This window comes from Mastomys coucha, unplaced genomic scaffold, assembly GCF_008632895.1.
Source record: "Mastomys coucha isolate ucsf_1 unplaced genomic scaffold, UCSF_Mcou_1 pScaffold9, whole genome shotgun sequence".
In the NCBI taxonomy this organism is placed as follows: Eukaryota; Metazoa; Chordata; class Mammalia; order Rodentia; family Muridae; genus Mastomys; species Mastomys coucha.
In genome coordinates this window covers 108,508,388-108,532,011 of record NW_022196915.1, presented here as the reverse complement: position 1 = coordinate 108,532,011, position 23,624 = coordinate 108,508,388, and the positions used below count along the sequence as shown (strand labels likewise).

General features: G+C 36.6%; 1 protein-coding gene across 5 annotated transcripts in view; it reads left to right on the top strand.

Moving 5' to 3' along the window:
• Nalcn (sodium leak channel, non-selective) overlaps positions 1 to 23,624 on the top strand; it is a 307,060-nt gene that overhangs the window by 19,601 nt on the left and 263,835 nt on the right. For all 5 annotated transcript variants that reach the window (XM_031360820.1, XM_031360818.1, XM_031360815.1 and 2 more), the window contains exons 2-6: positions 313 to 459; positions 3,254 to 3,436; positions 9,167 to 9,250; positions 10,732 to 10,871; positions 10,972 to 11,100. Coding sequence is in view for 4 of the 5 variants with exons in the window: in XM_031360818.1 (XP_031216678.1) it covers positions 352 to 459; positions 3,254 to 3,436; positions 9,167 to 9,250; positions 10,732 to 10,871; positions 10,972 to 11,100 (644 nt within the window). In the remaining variant the exon portion in view is untranslated. The remainder of the gene's footprint in view (positions 1 to 312; positions 460 to 3,253; positions 3,437 to 9,166; positions 9,251 to 10,731; positions 10,872 to 10,971; positions 11,101 to 23,624) is intronic.

Here is a 23,624-nt window from a genome sequence, read left to right as displayed (position 1 = left end):
AAATTTCTAGTAATCTCTGTGTGTTTCCTATGAGACAAGTCATTTTGTTCTGGCTGTTTTACACCAGCTGTCCCTAACCTTATTTATGAAATACATAAGGTTTACTATTAGATTGAAAGAGCAGAAACTGGATTATTATATCAATTTATCTCATTCTTTTTCTGCTATTTAGATATGTACATTTGTCACACACAGTACCATAGAGCATGTGTGTGATCTACCACTGCATAACACATGCATGGACTCTTTTGATGGGAAAGGGAGTAGGTTAGGTGGCTAATAAAGCTTTCTTTCTCTTTTCCTTTTTGCCAGACTGTGGTTTTGTACCTGCCTCCCAAAGCTAACTTCAGCATGCTCAAAAGAAAGCAGAGTTCCAGGGTGGAAGCCCAGCCAGTTACTGACTTCGGTCCTGATGAATCTCTATCAGACAATGCTGATATACTCTGGATTAATAAGCCAGTAAGTTACCTTTCTGAAGTTTGGAGAAGCACATGCTGATATAAGGAAAACTTAATTCATAAATTCAAAACTCATATTTCTTTGGCTTTTAACTGTTTGAGCTCCAGTGGAAAGTGAATGAGTCTTGGAGTTTGGTGGGTGGTTTGGGTGTGATTCAACTTGAAAAGATGAGGGACTGCTGTGAATGTCTCCGATAGAGAGATGCAGAAAGTGCAAGAGGGCTGTACTTTGCCATCCCATCCTCAACCTGCCTGGATACATTATCTTCAGATCATACAATGTAGAGATAATACTACTCCCAGGATGAACCAAGATGAGTTACTACTATTAACTACATGTGTTCTTTATTATGTTAAACTGTGATTTGCTTGGGTGGATAAGGTGATAGGAAGAGTATCTGTTTTTGAATAGTCTTTACTTTGATTCAAATCTTGTGACTCAGGACATGTGCCTAGTGTCTTCCAAGTTCATGGATGTTGAGCATGAGAGGAAGAGCTGCTATGCTATTCATTGCTGCATAAGCCAGGGAGTTCACTCTTAAGTCTTGGGAATTCAGCTCCACACAGCAAAGTAGGAATGACTTCCTTCTTAAACTCATAGTTTAAATAATGAAGCAAATTGACCTGAGGCATTCTCAGTGCCTTATCCTACCCTAAGTAGGACAAAGAAAGCCAGGCTGGCTTCTTCATGAGCTTCATTAGCCTGCTCCTGGGAGACCTTCATAGAGGGCTCGTGTGTCTTTGTATATTACACTCTCTGATGATATCCTTCTGCTTTATAATTGTTGAAGCATCCCTGGGACTCCCACTGTAAATTAAAATGTATTAGCATTACATTGATAGCTTTTTGTGAGCAAGCTCTCTCCTGGCCAGCAACCACCTTTTCCTGTGTCTCTATATCATCCACTGGAGCTTTAGAAGTCATCATCTGGTATTCTATACTGTCTGGTTTATCCATATTTGTATCTTTTATGCATGTGGTCTTGTCCTTAAGGTCCCATTGCATCTCCTTTAATAACGCAAATCCCCCTTGTCCATTAGGGTAACTTGGACTTCATATCCTTCTCATTTGCCACTTCCTCAGACAGAATGAACTTCCCTACTTCTAATTTCTATGAATTTCCATGTATACTACTTTTCTAACAAACTGGTTATGTTTTGCCTATACTTCTATTTGTATGTGCCCAGAGTCCACCATTTTTGGATACATAGCAGGTCTTCTATCCATATTTAACGAACTAAACAGACTAGAATAGTAAACTTCTCAACAGCTCTCTCAATTACAACATTCTAAAAACTTTGGAAGATGGGATTTTATTTGTAACCCCAGAGGCACTAACTGAAATTATTAATGATTAACTAAAATTCTTCAAGTTTAAAGACAATTTATTGTGAAATAACCCACCTTTTAAATCTCCTGGTAAGTAGATTCTTGATATGGGGAAGCCCAGATAGAGTTGAACTTACATTCTGACATTCATTGGACGTTTTTTTGAACTTCCTGTTTGAAAACATGAGTACATCAACCCTTAAAATACATTGAAATGTATATATCTTCAGTGCTATAGAATTTCTGGGACTATGTTTTTATGTAAATATTTTTATACTTGGTCAAATACTTACAGGGTCTGACCGAGTCTTCTCAAAGTTCTGCCAACCTGAAACAGGAGTATAAAATTAGTGAATTAATATGATCACAAATGCATACACAAATATACACATATGCATATCCAAGGTAGTAGTCAATAAATAACACTTAAATTATGTTTGATAACTGCACCCTGAGTAAGTCAGTAGCAACATTAATTCTGGGATGTTAGCATTTAGATGCAATTAACCTTTTTTTATCCTAGGTGTTACTTTCATAGTGAAATATTGTATGTGAGTATTTTTAATATAATAGCGATTGTTTTTTTAATTTTTCATCTTAATTTAGGATTAGTTAAAAACCTTTAGACATCCAATCAATATGTGTTAGAATTGCACAAAATAATTTTAAATTTTAAAAGAAATTGTAGGCTAAATATGTACAAAAATGTTTTCTCTGAAAAAAAAAAAGAGATAGCCTCACTCATTATCGTTTTTCCACAAGGATAATTTTAGAAATGATTTTAAATGACTTAAATTTTATTTTTATTTGTGTGTGTGTGTGTGTGTGTGTGTGTGTGCGCGTGTGCAGATTAATGTATGGAGATCAGAAAACAACTTTTTGAAGTTTATTATCTTCTTTAACAGCGGGCTACAGGGATTGGACTCAAGTCACCATGCTTGTATGGCAAGCCAAATTTCACTGGCCCAGAAATTTTTTTTTTTTTAATGTAGGGAAATTGTAGTGATACATTTGTTAAAATCCTACATATAGGAATGTTCTATATCAGTCCATTTAAAAATCATTTATGATCTGATATGGTAGGCTATTCTGTAATATATTAGGGAAGTTATAGTAAATAGAACATGGCTGCTAATTCTGGGTGCTTCATAGTAACAAAAGAAAATAAGTTACATCAAGGTTTATTGTGAGTGAATTGCTACATTATGTAGTGTACATTATGAACAGGAATTTCACACAAAGTGATCTGATAGCCTTCAAATTAACCTTGGATATAGCTCTATTAATGTATCATTACAGGTATGTTTCTTAAACTTTTAGAACCCTGGTATACTCATGTGAAAAATAAGCTGCTTTAAGAAGTAAGCACTATCTAATTGTTATGTTTTCCAAAGAATGTGTTTTCTAAGACAAGTGAAAGGTCTCAGATCATAGTGTCACAAAGTAACTTTGGCCTCTGTGGCAGTGGGTGCACTCTCTGCTGCGCATCTGTGCCATCATCAGCGTTATCTCGGTGTGCATGAACACACCTATGACCTTCGAGCACTATCCTCCTCTTCAGTATGTGACCTTCACCTTGGACACTTTATTGATGTTCCTCTACACTGCAGAGATGATAGCAAAGATGCACATACGGGGAATTGTGAAGGTGAGTGATTTCTTGTTATTTAAGTACATTGAATATTTTAATCAACTCAGTAATAATATATTTCTATGAATGTCCAAATACACTGTATTTTTACTTTATTGAGATTGAAAATTTTAAAGAGAGTAACTCCAAATTTGGTAGAGATTTGTCACATGAGGATATTTTGAAAGGTAGTTACATTTTATAATGTACAAAGCCTTGTATCCCTTGATGCCTGTAAAGGAGCTAGTTGCTCTAAGCATGTGGTTCATGAGTCCAGAGTTGGGTGCATTGTGCCACCTACTAAAGCCATGGATTACCACAGTTATGGACTGTCAAGGAGGCACTTCAAAATTTGTTTTTTTACTGAACAAAAGATAAATGTCACATGATAAAGTCAGCGCATGATGACGTTAAGTTGGATTTCATAAACCTGAGTTGTTTTCAAGATATAACAGGATAAAGAGGAAATGAGAGAAATAAGAATCTAGGAACTGCAAAGAAAAGAATATGTGCATCTGATTGGTGCATCTATTTTCTTGGGAAATAGAAATAAATTAAGCTTTTAGTAAAAGAAAAAGAAGAGAAGAGAAAAACAATAGACTTTTTTTTTTTTTGTCACAGAATCCTGGTTCTACTGTACCAATGTGTTCAGAGATTGAGCTTTGGAAAGATGGATGCTGCCCCAGGAGTAGCTTATGCTGTCCTGTCTAGACAGTGATATAGTGAGGGCAAAGGATGCTATCCCAGGAGTAGCTTATGTCCCAGGAGTAGCTTATGCTGTCCTGTCTACAAAGTGATACAATGAGGGCTTTGATGCTTACAAATGACATATTTGAATCAAAGTCTGGCTCATATGTATTAGAGAGGGTCTGGGGTATGTAAGTACTCATTCGAGAACAGAGAGGTCTTCATACCGTGATTTGTGACATACACTGAGGTATAAGCTCTTAGCTTCTCTTTATCCATCATTTGTTGCTGTTTTATCCTTCACAGGGAATCACAACAGCCAGTGCACTGTGATGTGCATTTCTAATGCTTTATTATAAAAATATGGATCATAGTCTGCATAAATATCAACAATTGAGCAGTCATATTTTTATTTAAAGAAAATCTGAGTTATTGACTCACTTCAGAAATAATTACCTATGCATTGTTGATAATTTTTTATTTGCTTTCCAAAAACACTCTTATTGTACAAGCTGAAATTGTAAAACACTAATTCCTAAAATAGGTTAACTCCTAATCAATGTTCATATTCCCCTGATTGTTGTAAATACCTTTATCTCTGTAGCAGGACTCAAACAGGTTCATATATTACATTGATTATTGTGTTTTAACACTTTCTTCTTTGTTGTGTGTGATGCATGGTTGTGTGTGCACATATAGGTGGGTGTGCTTGTCTCTCCATGCATGAGTATGGTCCTGAGTTTGACATTGGATGTCTTCCTCTATTGCTTTCCACCTTGTTTTTTGCAAAAGGATCTCTTACTGAATCTGGAGTTAGCTATTTTGGCCAGGATGACTGGCCAGTGAGCCCGTGTGATCCACCTGTCTCTGCCCCATCAGCACTGGGGTTATAAGACATGTGCTGCTAGTCCCATCCTTAATATGGATGCTGGGAATAGGAATTCTGGTCCTTGTAAATATACCCTCTACTTGTAAGTCAAAATCAGCTCTTCCTTCCTTCTGTTAATTCTTGTTGGATGCTTTGTTCCAGATAATGAAAATATAAATAATAAATAACCTATGGAGCCACAGCTACAGATGTAGTCATTTGTTCTCGGGCTTCCTCCCTGAGATTTCATCTCAGTTTTCCATTGCAATATACTAGTAATTTATATATTAAGGAAAGACATTGGTTCATAGAAGAAGCAAGCATCTGCAATGGCCTCAGTGATTGGATTTTAAGACAAAATCATCAGATCTTTTATAAAATCTTCAGTGAGTAATTCTAAGTGTGAGATTTAGGTTGGCATTGGTCAAAAAGTTAAGTTTTCCACTATCTCCGGAGCTCAACTTGGAACAAAGTTGGTGCTGGGTAATTTTACTTCTCTGGACATGCCAGCCCTACTTTGTATTCTGTGGTACAGTAGATGACTCTAACAATCTGTCACTTGTTTATATTGGCCACACAGGATATAGCAGCCTTTCAGATTCTGTGAGGGTGAATATTGTGGGTGAAATGCTTTGTGATTTATGTCACCATGTGATGATTTCTTAAGGCTCCAACTTGAATGAAACAAAGTTACGATATATTCCTTCTTGTTTCTTAGTTATATAATAGACTGTGATATAAGTTTTTATCAAGAAAATTGTTCTGACACACTTTAAAAATTAAAAGAACAGAGGTAAACATGATGTGAAAGTGATCAATTAATTCCATATTAACAGGACACTAAATGAATAAATTTTGAATATCCAAAGTTGAGTTAATACTTTAAAAGTAAAAAACTCTTTGCAATTTGATTATTTCTAAAACTGTAGATTTAGTATTTCTAGCATTTTTCCAAGACAGGGTTTCTCTGTATAGCCCTGGCTGTCCGGGAATTCACTCTGTAGACCAGGCTAGCCTTATACTCAGAAATCTGCCTGCCTCTGCCTCCCAAGTGCTGTGATTAAAGGCATGCACCACCACTGCCCGGCTCTATTTCTAGTATTTTTAACTTCTGCCTACAGTTTAATATTTAACAGCTTATAAACTAAAAGGATATTTTTTTCTGATTTAAATCTATAAGAAATGGCATATTAAAATTAAAAACCAAATAAGTATGTCTTTTCTTTTAACTGGGAATAATTATAGTAGATGAACATGTGGTGTCAACTTTAATTATTCTGCATTGCTAGTATTATCTTGAAGTAGTCAGAACATCAAAGCTATTTAAAACTGTGTTTATATATTAGCTGATGTTTCTATTAAAGCTGAGATCTGGTTGTTTTTAACCAAACTTTAAATATTTTTCACTTATTTTCACTATCTTGATTGCAGCAGTTAATCGACTGTCACCAACTATTGATTTTATGACATTAAATCTAGACCATAGATTCATCATTTGCTAGCACACAGCTCTCCAACATGCATATCATAAAAGACAGATCTGAGCAAGCCCTGTTTGACATTCCGTTCTTGTATGTAAGATGAGAGCTTAGCAAAATGTTACCTGTCACAATAAATTTGTGTTATTAATTTAAACTTTATTGTTACATAGTTTTATGTTTGCAAGTTTGTCCTTCTTTTATAGCTTCATGACAAATATAGAAATTTTTAGGGATAAAAACATCCAAATAAAACAATATTTCTGTCCACAGAGATGATTTTGAAAAACCCATATTTCTCAAGTGAATTGCTTTGCTGTCATCAGTTAAATCTGTCAAAGTTTCTAAAACATTGATTAAGCACCTGTCTTCTAAAAACTTGAGTTTAATACTTTTCTTATTTCATTCACTTCCCAAGAATATAACATTGCCTCTCAATTCTCCAGTCTACTAACACACAACAACTTGCAAAAGGGTGCTATCTTTGTTCACTTATAAGGGTGAAATTTGTCTGTCTGCACATGTAGAGTGATGTATGAATATCTGTTCATTTTTAAAAATTTTATTATTTCTTTTACTTATTTAAGATTATATTATAATTACACCATTTTCCCTTCCCATTCATTCCTCCAAATCCTCTTATATGGCCCTCTTGCTCTCTTTTAAATAGTCATCCCTGAAAACATATACATACATGTAACATTATATAGATTGAGCAAGATCTATTTATGTGTTTACAAATCCTCTCTCTCTCTCTCTCTCTCTCTCTCTCTCTCTCACACACACACACACACACACACACACACACACACACACACACACACACACACAGAGTACTCTGGAGAGGCCTGAGGAGTCAGAAATGGCAAATAGGCTGTGCTCAGACAGCAGCTGGCAAGAATTTGTGAAAAGTCAGGTGGTCTCTATGTGCTGATCGCTATGGGCCTTGTATGTGCTGAGAGTTCCTATCGTGTTCTTTGGTCAGAAAAGAGTGAGGGATTTTTATCCATGAAGAATAGGATCTAAGTTGTGTGGGAAGTTCTTTAACTGCCTCCCTCAATCTCTCCTTCAAAAAGTATTCCTACTGACCAAATCCCTAAAAGATGAAACCCAGAGATTATTGTGGATGTCAGCTAGTGCAGGATGACAGGAGCCTGATATAGCTCACCTGAGAGGGTCTGCCAGTCCCTGACTAATATAGAAGTGGAGGCTCATAGTCATCCATTGGACTGAGCACAGGGTCCCCAATGAAGGAGCTAGAGAAAGGGCCCAAGGAGCTGAAGGGGTTTGCAGCCCCATAGGAAGAACAACAATATGAACTAACCAGTAATCCCAGAGCTCCCAGGGACTAAACCACCAACCAAAGAGTACACATGATGGGACTCATGGCTCCAGCTGCATATGTAGCAGAGGATGGCATAGTTGGTCATCAGTAGGAGGAGAGGCCCTTGGTCCTGTGGAGCCTCTATGCCCCAGTGTAGGGAATGCCAGGGCCAGGAAGCAAGAGAGGGGTTGGTGAGCAGGGGGAGGGGAGAGAGAATAGAGTTTTTTTCAGAGGATAAACCAGGAAAGGGGAGAACATTTGAAATGTAAATAAAGAAAATATCTAATTAAAAAAAGTGAAAAAATAAAGAAAGGTCAAACAATTGAGTAACATATTTGATGTGCTGAAGGTTATCACAAGTATTGCATCTGAATTCTTCAAATTAGTCTCGGCTGTCTGTTTCTTATTTCTTATCTGACAGTGGATCTAGATAAAAGTAGCATGCATCTACTGAACACTGTCGCAGTAATAAATAATAATGCTAAGACATACCAACAGATGGGCTCCGGGAAGATAAGACAATAAATCACATGCTCATGAAGCTAGCAGTGCATATCATTCGTGACTGCAAAATATATCCCTCTACCTCTCCTTGTTAAATATTTGCAAGACACTTTCAGATAGTTTCTTACACTGGATAATTGATCAGCAGCCTTCAGCTGTTTACCTTTACACAAACTGACAGACAAGTATTAAATAACTCATATCCTCCTTCACGAGCATGACAATCTCTGCACAGAGCCCAAGTCCTCTCTGCCCTCCATTTTTATTGACACTTTGTTATTCCAGAGGGAAATTTTCTTTTCAAATATCATTTTATTGAAATATACATTCTAACCTTAGGATACAGGCTCTATTAATAATGAATGCCGTATGTTTTCATTTTCTTTGGCAGTATCTTTCCAATTAAAGTCAACATATCTTTTCGTTGTAAATTAAGGAAATGTTCTCCTTCATTGTTACTGCCTGGCAACTTTTACCAGTTTCTTTCCCTACTAGCAGTGATTGGTAAAGCAGTTTTAAAGGCTTCCTGTTTCTATGGTGTGCTCTGGGGCTTATGAGACAGGCACTGTCTTGGGACCCAAAGAGATTATTTGCCTTTGCTACTACATGTCAGGTTTGTGAAGATAAAAGAATAGATGCTTTCCTTTTAACATCCTGAGCTCAAGAGCTTTTCAAGTTCTCATGATTCATCAACAATTTGCCTAAAAAATAGCATTTTAAAATTCTTAAATTAGCCTTTTTAAAGTTTGTTCCATTGTGATAAGAAAAACCATAGATGGCTTTGACTATTCCTATCACATATACATATATACATACATATATGTGTATATAATATGTATATACATTAATAAATTTTGCCTGACAATTCATGTGTAATTTATTTCCAGGGTGATAGCTCCTATGTGAAGGATCGCTGGTGTGTTTTTGATGGATTCATGGTCTTTTGCCTTTGGGTTTCTCTCGTATTACAGGTAATTAAATATGTTCAAATCACAAAGGGATGTTTTAAAAAGTCAGCATTATCTTGCATTCAAAGTTTAACTAGAAACAGTAAAGAATACATTTCAAATGTGGTTGTATAATTTCCTATATTGTTTAGTTTACATGTTCATGGATAGAAAACTCTAATTACAATATATAAATTCTCAGATTTTAATGTTGATTACACTTATGAGTTCTCAGAAATTAATATCAATATTAAAGGTTTTTCTTTTTAAAACAACTATAAGCATGCTGTCACTGAAATAAAATAAAAGATTTGCAGTGATATATCTAATTTTTAAGTCAAAAATTGAATTTAAAAATTGTAAGTTCTGGTTATTATATTATTATATACTTATTAAAACAGATTAAGCTATTAACATTGATATAGATATCAGTCAATACCAAATGCATTACAAATATAAGTGCTTTATGATAGTAAATAGAAAGCATGTATGAAAAAGCTTTAACAGGGTATTTTACTGGATAATACTTTAATTCAGTCTCCTACATGTTTTCAGGCATGACATTTAAGAAAAGTCATTCTGTTACTATCTAGTTTTATTTTATTTTTTAGTTTGATTCTACTAAGAAGCCATGTGATTTACATTTCTAACAAGAATTAAATGATAATGCATTATTGTTAAACTTTGGTAGAATATTGTAAATCACGCCCCTATTCTTTTATCCTTTGTTTTAGAAATTCAAAATAAGCATTGTCAATGAGATGGTTCATCACCTAAAGGCACTTGACACCCAGCCTGACATCCTGAGTTAGACCCTGGGATTTACATAGGGGAGGACAGAACTGACCCCTTCAGGGTGTCTGTCTCTGTCTCTGACCACTTACTTGTACAGCATTCCACATGAGTGCACACACACACAAACACACACACACACTTACTCACACACACAATTTAATGAATAATAAAAATTCAGAATAAAAAGTATATATTTCATCTTTCCAACTGTTCATAGTGGGGGTTGATTAACTGTCCTTCCTCATTCTTACGAAGTGCACATCTCTGTGGCCTGATTTTACCACATGTGCTTATAAGTTCTTTCTGTATAATAACCTACTGTATGTTAGGTGAGCAGTTTTTGTTATTAGTTTGCTTCTGCTAGGAAGTGGTCATTTTCCATATTTCAATAATATTTTACAACATTTTCTGTTTTTTCTAGATATTCAAAGATTTCTAGATATACTAGTGAGAAATAACTCCAAAGTTGGCACTTTATTTCATGATAAAACTGTGGCTTGAAGAATTAGAAAAGAAAGATTAAGGGATTTTCATTAGTTTTTGTATTTGTTTCTATTAAAGTAGTTATAATATAGAGATATACTTGTTGATGGAATACAATGTAAAGCTAAATTGAACATATAGGGTGCACATTCTTGTGTTATCTATACATTCCCTGCAGTAAGTAGTGCTAAGCAGAAATCTCAGCTTGTACATCTCTTCTCACATAGGTGTTTGAAATAGCTGACATAGTTGATCAGATGTCACCTTGGGGCATGCTGCGGATCCCACGGCCACTCATTATGATCCGAGCTTTCAGGATTTATTTCCGATTTGAACTGCCAAGGACAAGAATTACGAACATTTTAAAGTATGCATACCTTTGTGTATACATTAAGGGGGAATGTTTATGAAAACTGGGGGGGGGGGTGCATTTAATTTATTTTATTTAACTTTTCTCTTTTCCTTAGGCGGTCTGGAGAACAAATATGGAGTGTTTCAATTTTCCTCCTTTTCTTCCTTCTTCTGTATGGGATTTTAGGAGTTCAAATGTTTGGAACATTTACGTACCACTGCGTAGTCAATGACACAAAACCAGGGTAAGTTTCTCTTTTGTTTCTTAGCTACACTTTAAGTCTAGGTGATTAACAAGGACATTTCTGAGTGTGTGTGTGTGTGTGTGTGTGTGTGTGTGTGTGCATGTGCATATGTGTGTGTGTGTGTGCATGTGCATGTGTGTGTGAAATTGTCACATGCTTTAAAAATAAGTTTTTTGGATATTTTGTGTTCTTTATTTTTTGCCAACTTCACATTATTTTATCCAACTTTGAGCCAAATGTTCACAGCAAACCATATCACAAAGTATAACCTGGTTGTAATGAATATTAAGCAAAGACAGACCTTTCAAAGAGTGGCCAAATGGGGACTGTGGCTCACTTCTGAAGTTAACAAAACTTGGAAGATATCCATGGCGAGCAGGGATGAATCTGTTTACAAATAAAAGACTCACAAATTTCATTTAAGAAAAATCTCCATTGGGATGATAGAATGTAAACATATACTGCTTTGATGAATTTTAAAGGAGACTCATTGTTGTTTGTGTTAAAATTCATCAGAAGGTAGGGTTTTTAAAAACATGTAGCTTTTATAATTTCTGTGATTTTATTTGTATTTGGAGGATTTTTTTCCTTTAGTGAATACATGAAAATATTTACACATGCACATACACACAGGATTATATTATAGAAGTAATGATAAAATTGGTTCAAAGTCAATACTTTTAGCTTATATAATGTCAAGCCATTCATCTATGATTAGTATGTAGATTGTCTTCTGCAAACATACACAAAGCTTTCAAAAATTAAAATGACAAAGTAATTTGCAAAAATTTCAGTGTGTTTTTACTAGTTATATATGAAACACCAGAAACCTCTTAGCAAATATGCTCATGTTTTTACTTTTATTATGTTTTACTTATGTGTGTGGGTGTGGGGGTATACATGTGCCACAGCATGCCCGCGGATGTTAGAGGACACCCTGGAGAATCAGTTCTAGTCAGTTCTCTCCTTCCATCCTGTGTGTTTGAGGGATGAGAGTCAGGTGGGTTTACCCTCTGAGCCACCTTCCTGACCCATTTTACTCTTATTTAACAGTTATATACATACATATCACATTTACCTACAAGTTTGTCTTGGTTCACAGGAATATGTGTGCTCTTTGATTATGAACAGTGAGAAAAGGAGTTAGTTTTTACCACTTATTAGAACTTTCATACAATCCACAAACCATAAGAAACTCAAGAAGAAGCAGGATCAAAGTGTAGATACTTCGATCCTTCTTAGAAGAGGGAACAAAATAGCCATGGAAGGAATTGCAGAGACAAAGTGTGGAGCAGAGACTGAAGGAAGGATAATCCAGAGACAGCCCCACCTGGGGATCCTTCCCATATACAATCACCAAACCCAGACACTATTGTGAATGCCAGCAAGTGCTAGCTGACAGGAGCCTGATATAGCTGTCTCCTGAGAGGCTCTGACAGTGCCTGACAAATATAGATGTGGAGGCTCACAGCCATTCATTGGACTGAGTTCAGGGTCCCCAATGAAGGAGTTAGAGAAAGGACCCAAGGAGCTGAAGGAGTTTGCATCCCCATAGGAGGAACAACAATATGAACTAACCAGTAACGCCAGAGCTCCCAGGGACTAAACCACCAACCAAAGAGTACACATGGTGGGACTCGTGGCTCCAGCTGCATATGTAGCAGAGGATGGCATAGTTGGTCATCAGTGGGAGGAAAGGCCCTTGGTCCTGTGAAGGCTTTATGCCCTAGTGTATGGGAATGCCAGGGCCAGAAAGCAGGAGAGAGTGGGTTGGTGAGCAAGGGGAGGGGGAAGGGAATAGGGGTGTTTTTCAGAGGGGAAACCAGGAAAGGGGAGAACATTTGAAATATAAATAAAGAAAATATCTAATAAAAAATGGAATTTCATACCAGTTTATTTGTTGTCGAGGTAGGGTATAATGACATGAATGTACACAAGAGCCATTATGAAACTGATTACTTTAAAATTGATTTTAAAAATTACTAAAAATTAAACCCATATTTTCTGTCCATTTTTATTCCCCCAAAATAGACACAAAGGGAAACTTTTATAATGAAAATTTGTTTTCTGAATATATTATTTTCTCAAATATCACAATTCTATTCTCTTTTATTTAACCATAGATGAGATCTTATTGATATATAAGAGCTTGTATGTGTAGTATATATATGCATATGTATATGTATATACGTGAATACATACATGTATATACTATGTATATATATATAGTACATAGACTCTATATATGTAGTATATACATAGAAATTATTACATTTTTGCTCATGAGAAATATTAGTCTTCAGAAAGATTATCTTCACAAATAAATGAAAAATATTTCTTCCTACTTTACTTTTAAAATATTTTTTGTTTTTTGAAAATTTCTTTTTCATTATTTTATTTATTTACAACCCAGCTGTTACCCACTTTGTGGTCCCCCCTCCCAAAGTTTCTCCCCCCTGTCTCCAAGAGGATATTCCCCCACCCTGATACCTCCCCCCTCCCTGGGGCCTCAAATTAGGTGCATCTTCTCCCACTGTGGCCAGACCAGGCAGTCCTCTGCTATACACGTGTGTGTGTGTGTGTGTGTGTGTGTGTGTGTGTGTGTGTGTGTGTTGGGGGTGGGTGGGCTCGGACTAGCTCGTGTATGCTGTCTGGTTGGTGGCTTAGTCTCTGTGAGTTTTCAAGGGTCCCGGTTAGTCGAGACTGCTGGTCTTCCTACAGGGCATCCTCCTCCTCAGCTTCTTCCATCCTTCCGAACTTAATGAACTTTGTGGGTCCCCAAGTTCAGTCCAATGGCTGGGTGTAAGTATCTGCTTCTGTCTCAGTCAGCTGCTGGTTGTGTCCCTGAGAGGACAGCCATACTATGCTCTGTCTGTAAGCAGGCCATAGCATCAGTGACGGTGTCAGGCTTTTGTTTCTCCCTAGATGGGCCAGTGACTGGACTGCCTTTTCCTTAGTCACTTTACCATTTTTTTTACTGCAGTTCTTTTAAATAGAAACAATTCTGGATCAGAGTTTTTTGACTGGTAATACCATCCCTCCTCTTGATGCCCTGCCTTTCTACTTGAGGTGGACTCTTCGAGTTCCTTTTCCCCACTCTTGGGCATTTTATCTAAGTTCACTTCCATAGAGTCCTGAGAGTCTCTTGCCTCCCTAGTCTTTGGTACTTTCTAGAGGGTCCCCTAGCTCACACCTTCTGAGGCTGTATATTTTCATTCATTCTGCTGGCCCTCCGGGCTTCTCTCCTGCCCCGCAACCTGATCCTGTAGTTTTTACAGGAAATTTTATATACATTCACCATGACTCTCACCCTCCAGCTGCCCCTCTACACCCAGCACCCTCACAGCCTCCCACAGAGTTAGAATAGTGTGTCCCATACAGTAAGATGAATGTGAGATTGATAGACTCCTTGCTTTTATCTTTCTAAAATTCAGGAATGAAACTCTCCAAGTCTGTTTTGGTTTGTTGTGGTAGTATGGGCCGGGGTAAGGAGATTTTTGCATTATTAATGAATAGAACATTTTAATATTTAATCTTTTTCTGTAACGTGTGCCAAATTTTGTTTTCAACAGCACCTACTTATTTTTGTTAACACTGGCCTAATGTTTGTAAAATATTTTCTGGTTATCCTTCACATAGTTGTTGGATCTGTTGGAATCAGCCATGTTTCAATCCTGATATTAGTGGTTTATATATTTATTTCCTTCTAAGTTCCACTTGGTAGTTTTTTTATTAGATATTTTCTTTATTTACATGTCATATGATATCTCCTTTCCCAGTTTCCCCTTTGAAAAAATAAACAAACAAACAACAACAACAACAACAAAGCCCTGTTTCCTCCCCCTCCCCATGCTAAACAACCCACCCTCTCCTGTTTTCTGGCCCTGGCATTCCCCTACACTGGGGCATATATTCTTCACAGGACCAAGGGCCTCTCCTCCCATTGATGACCGACTACATCATCCTCTGCTACATATGTTGCTGAAGCCATTATTCCCACCATGTGTACTCTTTGGTTGATGGTTTAGTCCCTGGGAGCTCTGAGGGTACTAGTTAAGTCATATTGTTGTTTGTCCTAAGGGGCTGCAAACCCTTCAGCTCCTTGGGTCTTTTCTCTAGCTCCTTCATTGGGGACCCTGTACTCAGCCCAATGGATGGCTGTGAGCCTCTACTTCTGTATTAATTGGGTACTGTTAGAGCCTCTCAGGAGACAGCTATATCAGGCTCCTGTCAGCCAGCACTTGCTGGCATCCACAATAGGGTCTGGATTTGATGATTGAATAAGGGAAGGATTCCCAGGTAGAGCAGACTCTGAATTGTCTTTCTTTCAGTATCTGCCCCATATTTTGTCTCTGCAACTCTTTCCATTGGTATTTTGTTCCCCCTTTTAAGAAGGAACGAAGCATCCATACTTTGGTCTTCCTTCTTTTTGAGTTTCTTGTGGTTTGCGGATTGTATATTGGATATTCCAAGCTTCTGGACTAATATCCACTTATCAGAGAGTGCATACCATGTGTGTTCTTTTGTGATTGGATTACCTCACTCAGGTATTCTCCAGATCCATCCATTTCCCTAAGAATTTCATAAATTCATTGTTTTAATAGATGAATAGTACTCCATGTGTAAATGGTTACATTTTCTGTATCCATTCCTCTGTGAGGGATATATGGGTTGTTTCCAGTTTCTGGCTATTATAATTAAGGTTGCTATGAACTTAGTGTCCTTATTACATGTTGTATGTGTCCTTATTACATGTTGGACCATCTTCTGGTTATATGCCCAGGAGTAGTATAGCTGGGTCCTCAGGTAGTACTATGTCCAATTTCCTGAGGAACCACCAAACTGATTTCTAAAGTGGTTATACAAGCTTGCAATCCCACCAGCAATGAATGAGTGCTCCTCTTTCTCCATAACCTCTCCAGCATCTGCTGTTACCTGAGTTTTTGATCTTAGCCATTCTGACTGGTATGAGGTAGAACCCCAGGGTTGTTTTAATTTGCATTTCCCTGATGACTAAGGATGTTGAACACTTCTTTAAGTGCTTCTCAACCATTCTGTATTCCTCAGTTGAGGATTTTTTGTTTAGCTCTGTACCCCATTTTTTAATAGGGTTATTTGATACTCTGGAGCCTCACTTCTTGAGTTCTTTGTATATATTTGATATTAGCCCGCCGTCAGTCAGATAGAGGATTGATAAAGACTTTTTCCCAACCTGTTGGTTGCTGTTTTGTCCTATTGACTGTGTCCTTTGTTTTATAGAAGCTTTGTAATTTTATGAGGTCCCATTTGTCAGTTCTTGATCTTAGAGCATAAGCTATTGGTGCTCTGTTCAGGAAATTTTCCCTTGTGCCCATGTGCTTGAGGCTCTCCCCCAGTTTCTATTCTATTAGTTTCAGTGTATCTGGTTTTATGTGGAGGACCTTGATCCACTTGGACTTGAGCTTTGTACAAGGAGATAGGAATGGATCGATTTGCATTCTTCTACATGCTGATAGTTGAGCCAACACCATTTGTTGAAAATGCCATCTGTTTTCCACTGGATGGTTTTAGCTCCTTTGTCAAAGATCAAATGACCATAGGTGTGTGGGTTCATTTGTAGGTCTTCAAGTCTATTCCATTGATCCACTTGTCTGTCACTGTACAAATACCATGCCATTTTTATCACAATTGTTCTGTAGTACAGCTTAAGGTCAGGGAGGGATGGTGATTACACAAGAGGTTCTTTTATTGTTGAAAATAGTTTTCGATATCCTAGGTTTTTTGTTATTCCAGATGAATTTACAAATTGCTCTTTCCAACTCTGTGAAGAATTGAGTTAGGATTTTGATGGGAATTGCATTGAATCTGTAGATTGCTTTCGGCAAGATGGCCATTTTTACTATATTAATCCTGCCAATCCATAAGCATTGGAGATCTTTCCATCTTCTGAGATCATCTTAGATTTCCTTCTTCAGAGACTTGAAATTTTTGTCATACTGGTTTTTTTTACATGCATAGTTAGAGTCACACCAAGGTATTTTATATTATTTGTGACTATTGTGAAGGGTGTTGTCTCCCTAATTTCTTTCTCAGCCTGTTTATCCTTTGTGTAGAGGAAGGCCACTGATTTGCTTCAGTTAATTTTATACCCAGCCACTTTGATGAAGTTGTTTATAAGGTTTAGAAGTTCTCTGGTGGAATTTTTGGAGTCACTTAAGTATACTATCATATCATCAGCTAATAGTGGTAATATGACTTCTTCCTTTCCAATTTGTATCCCTTTGATCTCCTTTTGTTGTCTAATTGCTCTGGCTAGGACTTCAAGAACAATATTAAGTAGGTAAGGACAGAGTGGACAGCTTTGTCTAGTCCCTGATTTTAGTGGGATCACTTCAAGGTTCTCTCAGTTTATTTTTTTGTTGGCTACTGGTTTGATGTATATTGCTTTTACTATGTTTAGGTATGGGCCTTGAATTCCTGATCTTTCCAAGACTTTTATCATAAAGGGGTGTTGGATTTTTTCAAATGTTTCCTAGGCATCTAATGAGATGATCATATGGTTTTTTTCTTTGAGTTTGTTTATATATTGAATCATGCTGATGGATTTCTATGTATTGAACCCTCCCTGCGTTCCTTGGGTGAAGCCAACTTGATCATGATGGATTATTATTTTGATGTGTCCTTGGATCCAGTTTGCAAGAATTTTATTGAGTATTTTTGCATCAATATTCATAAGTGAAATTGGTCTGAAGTTTTCTTTCTTTGTTAGGTCTCTGTGTGGTTTACGTATAAGAGTAATTGAGACTTCATAGAACGAATTGGGTATAGTACCTTCAGTTTCTATTTTGTGGAATAGTTTAAGGAGTATTGGTATTAAGTCTTCTTTGAAGGTTTGATAAAACTCTACAGTAAACCCATCTGGTCCTGTGCTATTTTTGGTTGGGAGACTATTAATGACTGTTTCTATTTCATTAGCAGATATTGGATTGTTTAGATCGTTGATCTGATCTTGATTTAACTTTGGTACCTGGTATCTGTCTAGAAAATTGTCCATTTCATCCAGGTTTTCCAGTTTTGTTGAGTATAGGCTTTTGTAGTAGGATCTGATGATGTTTTTGGATTTCCTCAGTTTTTGTTGTTATGTCTCACTTTTCATTTATGATTTTGTTAATTAGGATACTGTTTCTGTGCCCTCTAGTTAATCTGGCTAACGGTTTAACTATTTTGTTGATTTTCTCAAAGAACCAGGTCCTGGTTTGGTTGATTCTTTGTATAGTTCTTTTTGTTTCCATTTGGTTGATTTCAGCCCTGAATTTGATTATTTCCTGCCTTTTACTCCTCTTGGGTGAATTTGCTTCTTTTGTACTAGAGCTTTCAGATGTGCTGTCAAATTGCTTGTGTATGTTTTCTCCATTTTTTTTGAGGCACTCAGAGCTATGAGTTTTCCTCTTAGGACTGCTTTCATTGTGTCCCATAAGTTTGGGTATGTTGTGGCTTCATTTTTATTAAATTCTAGAGAGTCTTTAATTTCTTTCTTTATTTCTTCCTTGGCAAAGTTATCACTAAGTAGAGTGATGTTAAGCTTCCATGTGTATGTGGGCTTTCTATTGTTTATATTGTTATTGAGGAGCAGCCTTAGTGCATGGTGATCTGATAGGATACAAGGAATTATTTCAATCTTCTTGTATCTGTTGAGGCCTGTTTTGTGACCAATTATATGGTCAATTTTGGAGAAGGTACCATGAGGTTCTGAGAAGAAGGTATATCCTTTTGTTTTGGGATAAAAAGTTCTATAGATATCTGTTAAATCCATTTGTTTCATAACTTCTGTTAGTCTCACTGTGTCTTTGTTTAGTTTCTGTTTCCATTATCTATCCATGGCAGAGAGTGGGGTATTGAAGATTCTCACTATTATTGTGTGCTTTGAACTTTAGTAAAATTTCTTTTATGAATGTAGATGTCCTTGCATTTCAAGCATAGAGGTTCTGAATTGAGAGTTCATCGTGGTAGATCTTACCTTTGATGAGTATGAAGTGTCCATCCTTATCTTTTTTGATCACTTTAGGTTGAAAGTCAATTTTATTTTGGTATTAGAATTGCTACTTCAGCTTGTTTCTTGGGACCAATTGCTTGGAAAATTGTTTTCCAGGCTTTTATTCTGAGGTAGTGTCTGTCTTTGGCACCGATGTGGGTTTCCTACATGCAACAAAATGTCAGATCCTGTTTACATACCCAGTCTGTTAGTCTATGCCTTTTTATTAGGGAATTGAGTCTATTGATATTAATAGATATTAAGGAGAAGTAATTGTTGCTTCCTGTTATTTTGTTGTTAGAGTTGGAATTCCATTCATGTGGCTATCTTCTTTTAGTTTTGTTGGAAGATTACTTTTTTGCTTTTTCAGGGATGTAGTTTCCTTCTTTGTGTTGGAGTTTTCCATTTATTATTCTTTGAAGGGCTGGATTTGTGGAAAGATAGTGTATAAATTTGTTTTTGCCATGGAATACCTTGGTTTCTCTATCTATGGTAATTGAGAGTTTTGCTGGGTATAGTAGCCTGGGCTCATATTTGTGTTCTCTTAGGGTCAGTATGACATCAGTCCAGGATCTTCTGGCTTTCATTGTCTCTGGTGAGAAGTCTGGTGAAATTCTGATAAGTCTGCCTTTATATGTTACTTGACCTTTTTCCCTCACTGATTTTAATATTCTTTCTTTGTTTAGCAAATTTGGTGTTTTGATTATTATGTGACAGGAGGAATTTCTTTTTTGATCCAAACTATTTGGAGTTCTGCAGGCTTCTTGTATGTTCATGGGCATTTCTTTTTTTAGGTTAGGGAATTTTTCTTCTACAATTTTGTTGAAGATATTTACTGGCCCTTTAAGTTGGAAGTCTTCATTCTCCTCTATACCTATCATCCTTAGGTTTGGTCTTCTCATCGTGTCTTGGATTTTCTGGATCTTTTGGGTTAGGGTCTTTTTGCATTTTGAGTTATCTTTGACTGAAGTATCCATGTTTTCTTTGGTATCTTCTGTACCTGAGATTCTGTCTTCTATCTCTTGTATTCTGTTGGTGATGCTTGCATCTATGGCTCCTGACTTATTTCCTAGGTTTTCTATCTCCAGAGTTGTCTCTCTTTGTGATTTCTTAATTGTTTCTACTTCCATTTTTAGGTCCTAGATGGTTTTGTTCACTTCCTTCACGTGTTTGGTTGTAGTTTCCTGTAATTCTTTAAGGGATTTTTGTCTTTCCTCTTTAAGGGCTTCTACTTGTTTACTCATTTTCTCCTGTATTTTTAAAGAGATTTTTGTGTTTTTTCTTTAAGGGCTTGTACCTGTTTTCCTGTGTTCTCCTGTATTTCTTTAAGGGAGTTATGTATGTCCTTCTTGAATTCCTCTATCAACATCATGAAATATGATTTTAGATCCCAATCTTGCTTTTCTGGTGTGTTGGGGTATCTAGGACCTGCTGTGGTAGGAGTACTAGGTTATGATGATGCCATGTAGTCTCGTTGGTAAGAGTCTTGCATTTGTCTTTTGCCATCTGTTAATCTATGGTGTTAAGTGTTCTTGCTGTCTCTGGCAGAAACTTGTTCTTCCTGCAAGTCTGTAAGCCTTTGTCAGTATTCCTGGGAGATCAGTTCTCCCCTGGAAAGACCCATGCCCAGAGGACTGTGGATCAGCAGTTTCTCCTGGGTGCAGATGGATGAATGAAGGGCCCTGTCCTAGTTGCTCTTCAGCTTCTGTGGCTTGTGCATCCAGACTGGTCCTACTGAGCCCTGGGGTCAGAGCAATCCCTGGAGACAAGGCCTCTGCTTGCAGGAAAGGTGCATAGAGGTTTGTGGCTCAGCCATCCCTCCTAGTTGTAGATGGAGGTAGAAAGGACCTTGTCCCAGCTGCTCTGCTGCTTCTGTGGCCTGTGCCTCCTGGCTGGTCCCACCTTCCATTTGGTAGTTTTATATATCTTTTCTCTCACACACAGGAGAGCTGTGTGTCTGTTTTAATGTTCTCTGCAGTTACTTTGCTTTCCTTATCCACTCCTTCTCTTATTATTACTTTTTCTTGTTTTCTAGAGTTCTCTTCATCTTGTTTCTTCAAATGAAACATGTTACTGTCTTTAAAAATTTCTCCTTTTAAATACATGTTACTGAAGATAGACACTTCCTTCTAAGTGCCTCCCTAAGTACATCTTCAAACTTTGATGTTTAGTATTTAATTACTATTTAATCCAATTTTTTTTCTTTTTACTTGTACCATCTTTCTTGACCTGCAGGTTATGTAGAAGTATGATTTATTTATTTATTTATTTATTTATTTATTTATTTATTTGCTTTTTGTCCTTTGTTTTGTTTTGTTTTGTATGAGAGAATTGTAAAAGAATTTTATGTTGCTATGTAATTTTATTCAATTATGATTAGATAATAATCCTTGCAATGAACATTTTGGGGGATGGCATATGTTCTAAATAGTTGCCATTGCATGAAATTCACAAAGCTCTCAATTTTTGCATCTAATTTTGGTCAAGGTATTTGGTGACGTTTTACCTGCTCGTTCTATAATTACAAAATAGCATCACTGTATATTCTTAACATGCCAGAACATTCTTTTTTCTCTTTTAGTTCCATCAGGTATTTTTTTTTTCATTTCTGCAGCTTAGGAGTCTAATTAAGCAAATGAACCCAAGAGGTCCTGTCTTTCTGATGAACTAACCTTTCTATAGTTATACATGTCTAATGCTTCTGAGTTAGTTTTGGTGAAGTCAAGATACAGAGTGAATGACCTTTCAAAGTTCCCTTCATAATAATAATTAGATTTTGAACTCTAAAATAATCCACTTTTATTTAGCCAAGTTTTCTCTTATTAACAGTTGATGTGTTTCTGAAGCTGTTTAAAACTAGATGTGCTTTGTTTTATTCCTAGACTGCAAGTAAAAGAAAGTAAATGGCAATCCCACCACCCACTATTACAAGCCATTAACTGTAAGGCCACATTGGTAAGAAGGATCTAAGCTCATTGAGAGGAATTAAGAGGGAACCTGGTAACAAGTGACTTTGTCATAGTTGACCAGATACCCTAATCAGCAGCTTGAATTCCATTGTTACAAACCTTGTAATATCTATGCATGTACATATATATATATATATATGTATATATATATATACACATATGTATATATATACATATATGTATGTATGTATACACACACACACACACACACACACACACACACACACACACACACTTGTATGAGAAACCAACCAGTAGATATGTGTTTGTCCCCCCTATATTTGTCCAACTGTGACTCCTATACACTGTTACGAGGACAGAAAGTGGTGGAACTACTTTTAATAACAGCTTGACAGATTTTCCTTTAGAAAAACTGAGCCTGGTACCACCTTTTCATATGCAAATTTTCAGTCTGGAGGTGGGTCTTTTCCTATGGTCTCCATTGTGTTCAATGGATCCATTGACTGTCTTCTAATAATGAACTTCCAGGAACAGTGTGGCTTTGCACATGAGGTCATTTCTAGCTCATAGTCTTTCAGACTGAGAGCTCTGGCTCTTCATCATGTAGGTCTAGAAGCCCAGCTCTGTTAATGTCTCCATGTTGCCAACCTCTCTCCTGATATTCCTAATACATGTGAGTTTTGGAAATGAATTTTTCTTTTTTATGTATTGTTAATTACAGCTTTTTTTTTTTTTTCAAACCGGAGCTTTTTATTTCTAAATAATGAATCAGGGAGTATCAATTTTTTAATTTTTGCTAGTTTACTATTCATTATTTTACTAATAAAGATTACAGTATTTGGATATTTATTTATTATTCTTTAAAGGTTTCATTCATGCATGTAATATGTTTTAGTCATTTTCATCCATTATTATTCTGTTGCATAAAGCTTTTATTCAACAGTTAGTTGTTTGAGTGGATGGAGTTGACTTCAGTGTAGGACATCTTTCCAATAGCACCCAGGAGTCCCCCTCCTCCTCCCCACCTCCTCCTTCCCCTCCTTCTACTCTACCTACTTCTCCTCTTCCTCCTCTCTTCCTCTTCTTTCTCATCTTCCTCTTCTTTCTCCTCCTCTTCCTACTGTTCCCTCTTCTTCTTTCTCCTCTTCTTCTTCCTCCTCCTCTTTTTCTTCTTCCTCCTCTTCCTACTGATCCTCTTTCTCTTCCTCCTCCTCCTCTTCTTTCTTTGTATTACTTCTTCCACAAGTTTATCTTTCTCCTTTCTTTCTTACTTTTTTATTGTCTTATTTTCTCATTATTTTGCAAATTCTGTAAGGCCACACATTATAAAGGTTTAAGGCATTAATTATGTAGTATAGTCATTTCCTTATCCCTAATACTGGGATTTTAGTACAGAATCAATACTTATTAACAATTTATATAAGGTGTGGTTGATAGAATATTTTACTTGGACAGACAATAACATTATCCCAAATTTACATGAAAAAGAAAATAAACAAAGTATGTCACTAAATAAGGCAGAGGAAATGATTAAAAGTAGAAAATCTGTGTACAAAGCAAAGAAAAGCAGTGTGTTATTCAAC